This window comes from Raphanus sativus, unplaced genomic scaffold (assembly GCF_000801105.2).
Source record: "Raphanus sativus cultivar WK10039 unplaced genomic scaffold, ASM80110v3 Scaffold3445, whole genome shotgun sequence".
NCBI lineage: Eukaryota > Viridiplantae > Streptophyta > Magnoliopsida > Brassicales > Brassicaceae > Raphanus > Raphanus sativus.
In genome coordinates this window covers 1-8,270 of record NW_026618751.1, presented here as the reverse complement: position 1 = coordinate 8,270, position 8,270 = coordinate 1, and the positions used below count along the sequence as shown (strand labels likewise).

At 41.2% G+C, this 8,270-nt stretch overlaps 1 protein-coding gene across 1 annotated transcript; it reads left to right on the top strand.

Moving 5' to 3' along the window:
* Positions 1-352: 352 nt before the first annotated feature.
* LOC130506596 (uncharacterized) lies at positions 353-6,437 on the top strand (the record flags this gene model as incomplete). Its single annotated transcript, XM_057001274.1, has 9 exons — positions 353-438; positions 559-749; positions 2,179-4,337; positions 4,440-4,508; positions 4,632-4,722; positions 4,765-4,916; positions 5,088-5,277; positions 5,419-5,701; positions 6,293-6,437. Coding segments are annotated over exons 1-9 (3,366 nt in total), but the record flags the coding sequence as incomplete, so codon positions are not given.
* Between the last annotated feature and the right edge of the window lie 1,833 nt (positions 6,438-8,270).

Genomic DNA, 8,270 nt, shown 5'->3' with positions numbered 1-8,270 from the left:
CAATGTTTTTAAACAACATCTAGCAAAACATGGCATTATCCATCAAACAAGCTGCCCATACACACCTCAACAAAATGGAGTTGCTGAAAGGAAGAACAGACATCTTATGGAGGTTGCAAGAAGCATGATGTTCCACACCAATGTCCCAAAATGTTTTTGGGGAGATGTTGTGATCTCAGCTTGCTACCTAATCAACAGGATTCCCACAAAAGTTCTCAAAGATGTCTCTCCCTTTCAGGTATTAAACAAAATCAAACCTCCATTAGATCATTTGCGTGTGTTTGGGTGTGTGTGCTATGTCTTGACACCAGGTGAACAAAGAAACAAACTAGAGGCCAAGAGTGTCAAGGGCATGTTTATTGGTTACACTCACACGCAGAAGGGATACAAATGCTACATTCCAGAGTCTAGGAGGGTGATGGTGTCCAGAGATGTCAAGTTTGTGGAATCAAAAGGGTACTATGATGAGAAGAGCTGGGAAAACCTTAGATATCTCTCACAAGGACCATCTGATAGGGCAAACAACCTGAGAATTATCTTGGAGAACTTGGGAGTCAGCCAGCCTACAAGTGGTGGTGTGGCGCCCTCAATATCAGAAGTACCAGCTGCTGAGGGTCATACTGAGGCAGAACCAACTATTGAGACAGCTCATCTTGATCCTGAGGGGGGAAATGAAAATGAAGATGCACCAGAGGATGATCTTTCATCAGTTCATGATCAAGATGATGCTGGAGAAGCTGAAGAATCTGGTCAGTATAGTGGTGATCAAGAGCAGGAAGAAGAAGAGGAGATCCAACCATTGAGAAGGAGCACTAGGGTGAGGAAAGATCCATCAAACTGGACCAGCACTAGAGTGTACTTCAACTCCAATGCAGTTGCTCATCCTACTCAAGCAGTTTGCTCCTTGGCATACTTTCCAGAAGAACATGTGATGTGATCATGGACCAGCAGACTAAAGAAGATGGTGTGGTGTGATGATAGATGAGCCAGCTGCTGAAGATGTCTTAACCATACCAGAAGGTCCTATCACTCGTTCAAAGAGTAGACAACTCAAGCAAGCCATTGGAGGATTACTCATGATAGCATGGAAGCAAGAAGAAGGTCTTGGAAGTAGCTTGATCAACCAAGACACACTCACCACCATTCAAGCCATTTCTTTTTCTACATGATTTCTTTTCTTTCTTTTCTTTCTTTTTCTTTTCTACATGATCATCAGTGAGCAAGTAGCATATGTGTGCTCTTTTTCCCTATCTTTGTTTTTGTCCCAATTGGGTTTTGCAAAGATAGGTTTTTAATGAGGCCATATGTTACTTACATTTTTTCTCATTGATGATCTCGGACCAACCCTTATGTTGTGGGTTTTATTTTCAGACTTTATGTTATTTTTATTTGAACCAATGGGAGAGTGTTCCCTTAAGTTAGTGAGCTTGTGCATGTACAAGCCTCACTATATAAGTGTGTCCGCAAACCCTAATATCTATCAAGTTATCTTTTATCAAAAACCTTTCCTCTTTTGTTCTCTCTTCCTCTTGTTCTCAAGTCGGCGAGTGATCTTGTTGGTGAGTAATATCCAACAACCCAAGGATCTCTTCTTCGGTGTGTCATATCCGGATTAGAAGTCTAGGAGTATCAAGGAGTCCATTCATCACTCTTTGTGTCACCATTCATTCCACAACCCTTGAAGAACTTGAGTCTCTGATTCGTTCTTGCAAGGCTCTATCCAGATCTAACCAGAGAAGCATCCTAGGAGTGTGTCAAGTGGTATCAGAGCAACTCTGGCTAGGGAAGTGTTGTTCTTTCTCTTTATTTTGTGTGGATCCGTTCATCTAGTTCATCACGATTGATAGATCTGTGTTTGTTTGTTTCAAACCTGATAGATCTAAGAGTTTGAGAGAGTTTTCGAAAAGAACCATCCATATTCTCACTGTTTTCGATTTTTAAAATTTTTAGATCTAAAGTTTGTTGCTTTGATCTGTTCTTATATCACTAGATCTGTGATTGTTGAATCATTTTTTACCATTTCGTGGTTGTGATCTGTTGATATAAGGGTTTAAAATTTTTTTTTTTAAAATCTGATCCGTGTTGTTCAAGTTTGATCTTTGTTGCTTGTTTCCTTATCTGATTCTATCTTGTTTTGTGTTTTGAACTACTTACTGGTTGTTTCTTTTGTTGTCTCAGGTTCTATGGCAGGAGATACAGAAGAGGATGAAGGAGTTAGTCTCGAACATAAAGCATTGCTGGAAGCTTTGACTCGTCGAATGCATACTATGATGGAAACAAGGTTGGGTACCTTCCGCGAAGAGCTTGATGCTCAGTCTTCAGAACCTAGACATGAACCAAGGCAGAATAGACGTGAACCAAGGCAGAATAGGCGTGAACCAAGGCAAGATAGGCCTGAACATGGTAGACGTGAGCATGAGGGTTCAGAGGAGACTGATAACTACTATGAGAGGGCTCGGCACAGTTCAGATTCTAGACACAGCAGCCGTAGCAGCCGTAGCAACCGTAGACACAGACGTGATCATCGTCAACACAATGAGCTTGCTGGGTTAAAGCTAAAGATTCCTCCTTTCCATGGCAAAGCTGATCCAGATGCTTATCTAGAGTGGGAAAAGAAGATTGAGCTAGTCTTTAATTGTCAACGCTACCCAGAGCTTAAGAAGATTCAAGTTGCTGCCACTGAGTTCTATGATTATGCCTTGAGCTGGTGGGATCAGTTGGTTACAAACAAGAGGCGTAATGGGGAGTTTCCTATTGAGACATGGGCTGAGATGAAAGCGGCAATGCGTAGAAGGTTTGTTCCAAGCCATTATCATCGTGACCTTCACCAGAGACTAAGAAAGCTCACACAAGGATCACGATCTGTTGAGGAGTATTTCCAGGAGATGGAATTGTTAATGTTGAGAGCTTGCATATCAGAGGACAGAGAAGCCACTATGGCTCGGTTTCTTGGAGGTCTTAACCGAGAGATACAGGACAATGTGGAGATGCAACACTATGTGGAGTTGGAAGAAATGTTACACAAGGCGATTCTTGTGGAGCAACAAGTTAAGAGGAAGCACCATCCACGGGGGAGTTACAGTAACAACAAGTATCAGCAGGCCAAAGATGAGAAACCAGAGTATCAACGAGACAGTAAGCCTCAACCGAAAGATGATACAAAGCTAAGCAACAGCTACAGCAAAGATAAAGGAAAATCTGAAGCTACTACCTCACGGGCCAGAGATGTTAAGTGTTTTAAATGTCAGGGGCGTGGCCACTATGCCAATGAGTGCACCAACAGGCGTGTCATGGTTCTTTTGGACAATGGAGAGTTTGAATCTGAGGATGAGGAAGCTGAGATTGACCAGGAGCACTCTGAAGAAGAAACTGAAGTGGAACCAGTCCGAGGAAGATTGTTGGTTGCAAGAAGAACTCTTAGCTTGCGAAGCAAATCAGATGAGCTTGATCAAAGGGAAAACTTGTTCTATACACGCTGCATGGTTCAAGGAAAGATATGTAGCCTGATCATTGATGGTGGGAGCTGTGTCAATGTTGCTAGCGAGACAGTAGTGAAGAAACTTGGTTTGAGCACTCAGAAACATCCCAAACCATATAGATTGCAGTGGCTCAACGAGAAGGGAGAAATGAGAGTGTCTACTCAGGTTTCCATACCCTTGTCCATTGGGAGATATGAAGATGAGATTCTCTGTGATGTGATACCAATGGAAGCAAGTCATATCTTACTTGGAAGGCCGTGGCAGTATGATAGGAAGGTTACACATGATGGTTTTGCTAATAAGCATACTTTTGAGTTCAATGGCAAGAAAACCACCCTAGTACCTCTGACTCCTAATGAAGTGCATCAAGATCAGTTACAGATGCAAAAGAAGAAAGAAATAGATCTCCCACCAGAGAAAAACAAGCATCTCAACTTCTATGCCAAAACTGGTGATATCAAAAGATCTCTTTTCTCTAAACAACCTGTTCTATTACTTGTTTATAAAGAAACTCTTTTGAATCTAACTGATTGTACACCGGAGTATCCGAGTGAGATGTCAGATCTTTTACAGGAGTTTGGTGATGTATTCCCAGAAGATAATCCCAATGGACTTCCACCAATTCGTGGGATTGAGCACCAGATCGATTTTGTTCCAGGAGCTACTCTTCCTAACCGACCAGCATACAGAACTAATCCAGTGGAGACTAAAGAACTACAAAGGCAGGTTGAGGAGCTAATGGAGAAAGGCCATATCCGTGAGAGCATGAGTCCATGTGCTGTACCAGTACTCCTTGTCCCAAAGAAAGATGGAAGCTGGCGCATGTGTGTTGATTGCAGAGCTATCAACAATATAACAGTGAAGTATCGCCACCCTATTCCTAGATTAGATGATATGCTTGATGAGTTGCATGGTTCCAGTGTTTTCTCTAAGATAGATTTGAAGAGTGGATACCATCAGATTAGGATGAAAGAGGGGGATGAGTGGAAAACAGCCTTTAAGACTAAGCATGGCTTGTATGAGTGGTTGGTAATGCCTTTTGGCTTAACAAACGCTCCTAGTACTTTCATGAGATTGATGAACCATGTGCTTAGATCTTTCATAGGATTGTTTGTGGTTGTTTATTTTGATGACATTCTGGTCTATTCTAAGAGCTTAGAAGAGCATATAGGTCATCTTAGGACTGTTCTTGATGTGTTAAGGAAAGAAAAGTTGTTTGCAAATCTTAAGAAATGCACTTTCTGTACGGATAACTTGGTCTTCCTAGGCTTTGTTGTGAGTGCAGATGGAGTAAAGGTGGATCAAGAGAAAGTGAAAGCTATACAAGAGTGGCCGATTCCTAAGACCATAAGTGATGTGAGAAGCTTCCACGGACTAGCTGGATTCTACAGGAGATTTGTGAGAGACTTTAGCACAATAGCAGCTCCACTGACTGAGGTGATCAAGAAGGAGATCGGATTCAAATGGGGAGAAGCACAAGAACTTGCCTTTCAATGCCTAAAAGAGAAGCTTACTAATGCCCCTCTCCTTATACTTCCTGATTTTAATAAGACATTTGAAATAGAATGCGATGCCTCAGGGATTGGTATTGGTGCTGTTCTTATGCAGGAAAAGAGGCCCATAGCTTACTTCAGTGAGAAGCTTGGAGGAGCAACTCTCAATTATGCTACCTATGACAAGGAACTCTATGCTTTGGTGAGGGCTTTACAGACTTGGCAACATTATCTATGGCCCAAGGAGTTTGTCATACACACTGATCATGAATCTCTGAAGTACCTCAAAGGCCAGAACAAGCTTAGTAAGAGACACGCCAGATGGGTTGAATTTATTGAGACTTTTCCTTATGTGATCAAATACAAACAAGGTAAGGAAAATGTAGTTGCTGATGCACTATCCAGAAGGTATGTTCTCTTAACAACTCTTGATGCTAAATTGCTAGGATTTGAACAGCTCAAAGAAATGTATGCAACTGATTCTGACTTTCAGGAAGCTTATAAATCTTGTGAAAAATATGCTGCTGGACATTACTTTAGGCAGGATGGGTTTCTATTCTATGATAACAGATTGTGTGTGCCTAACTGTTCTTTAAGAGATTTATTTGTTAGGGAAGCCCACGGAGGAAGCTTAATGGGACATTTTGGCATTGCCAAGACACTTAAAGTGATGCAGGATCACTTCTTTTGGCCACATATGAAACGAGATGTTGAGAGAATCTGTGGAAGGTGTGCAACTTGCAAAGCAGCCAAATCAAAGATTCAACATCACGGTTTGTATACTCCTTTGCCTATTCCTACTCACCCTTGGAATGATATATCTATGGATTTTGTTGTGGGTTTGCCGAGGACTAAGACAGGTAAGGATTCTATCTTTGTTGTTGTGGATAGATTTTCTAAGATGGCCCATTTCATTGCTTGTCATAAGACTGATGATGCATCACATGTTGCTAACCTGTTCTTTAGAGAGATTGTGCGCATTCATGGCATGCCTAGGACCATAGTTTCAGATAGAGATACCAAATTTCTTAGTTATTTTTGGAAAACTCTTTGGTCTAAGCTAGGTACTAAGCTGTTGTTCTCTACTACATGTCATCCACAAACAGATGGTCAAACTGAAGTAGTTAATAGAACTCTTGGAACTCTCTTGCGTGCGTTCATTAAAAAGAACTTGAAAACTTGGGAAGAATATTTGCCACACTGTGAATTTGCTTACAATCATGCTCAGCATTCTGCATCTAAGTATTCTCCTTTTGAAATTGTTTATGGGTTCAATCCCATCTCTCCTTTGGATCTAATGCCTTTACCTGAGTGTGCTAGGGTCAGTATAGATGGAAAAAAGAAAGCAGAGATGGTACAGCAACTCCATGAGCAGGCTAGGAAGAACATTGTTGAGAAGACAAAGCAATACGCCAAGACAGCAAACAAAGGCAGACGAGAGATGATCTTGGATGTTGGTGATAAAGTATGGGTTCACATGCGCAAGGAGAGGTTCCCAAATGAGAGAAAGTCCAAGCTGATGCCGCGGATTGATGGCCCTTTTGAAATCATCCAGAAGATTAACAACAATGCCTACAAACTTGATCTCCAAGGTAAGTATGATATTAGCAACAGTTTCAATGTTACTGACTTGATCCCTTTTGTTGCAGATGAGCTTGATTTGAGGTCAAATCCTTTTCAAGAGGGAGGGGATGATGTGATCATGGACCAGCAGACTAAAGAAGATGGTGTGATGATAGATGAGCCAGCTGCTGAAGATGTCTTAACCATACCAGAAGGTCCTATCACTCGTTCAAAGAGTAGACAACTCAAGCAAGCCATTGGAGGATTACTCATGATAGCATGGAAGCAAGAAGAAGGTCTTGGAAGTAGCTTGATCAACCAAGACACACTCACCACCATTCAAGCCATTTCTTTTTCTACATGATTTCTTTTCTTTCTTTTCTTTCTTTTTCTTTTCTACATGATCATCAGTGAGCAAGTAGCATATGTGTGCTCTTTTTCCCTATCTTTGTTTTTGTCCCAATTGGGTTTTGCAAAGATAGGTTTTTAATGAGGCCATATGTTACTTACATTTTTTCTCATTGATGATCTCGGACCAACCCTTATGTTGTGGGTTTTATTTTCAGACTTTATGTTATTTTTATTTGAACCAATGGGAGAGTGTTCCCTTAAGTTAGTGAGCTTGTGCATGTACAAGCCTCACTATATAAGTGTGTCCGCAAACCCTAATATCTATCAAGTTATCTTTTATCAAAAACCTTTCCTCTTTTGTTCTCTCTTCCTCTTGTTCTCAAGTCGGCGAGTGATCTTGTTGGTGAGTAATATCCAACAACCCAAGGATCTCTTCTTCGGTGTGTCATATCCGGATTAGAAGTCTAGGAGTATCAAGGAGTCCATTCATCACTCTTTGTGTCACCATTCATTCCACAACCCTTGAAGAACTTGAGTCTCTGATTCGTTCTTGCAAGGCTCTATCCAGATCTAACCAGAGAAGCATCCTAGGAGTGTGTCAACATGTGGCATTTATCACTCACCTAGATGAAGCTTACATACCAAAGACCTATGAAGAAGCAATGGCACTGGATGAGTGGAGAGAATCAGTGGGAGATGAGATAGGAGCTATGATCAAGAATGATACATGGTTTGAAACTCAACTTCCAAAAGGTAAGAAGGCAGTAACAAGTCGCCTACTTTTCACTATCAAGTACAAAGCAAATGGACAACCAGAAAGGAAGAAGACAAGGCTGGTTGCAAGAGGGTACACTCAAGTCTATGGAGAAGACTATTTGGATACATTTGCACCAGTGGCTAAACTTCACACCATAAGAGTTGTTCTCTCCTTGGCTGTTAACTTGGAATGGGATCTCTGGCAAATGGATGTCAAGAATGCATTTCTTCAAGGAGAATTAGAAGATGAAGTCTACATGAGGCCACCACCAGGAATGGAAGACATGGTCAAACCAGGAAATGTACTTAGATTGAAGAAGGCAATCTATGGATTGAAGCAATCACCAAGAGCCTGGTATCACAAGCTTAGCACAACCCTTAATGGAAAAAGGTTTGTGAAATCAGAATCTGACAATACTCTCTTCACTCTCACCAGCAAGCAAGGGATTGTTGTAATCCTCATCTATGTTGATGATATTATCATCACTGGCAGCAACAAGGAAGGTATAATTTCAACTAAAGCTTTTCTTAAATCATCATTTGATATTAAAGATTTGGGAGAGCTTAAGTACTTCCTTGGGATAGAAATATGCCGCTCTAAAGAGGGGCTTTTCTTATCACAAAGGAA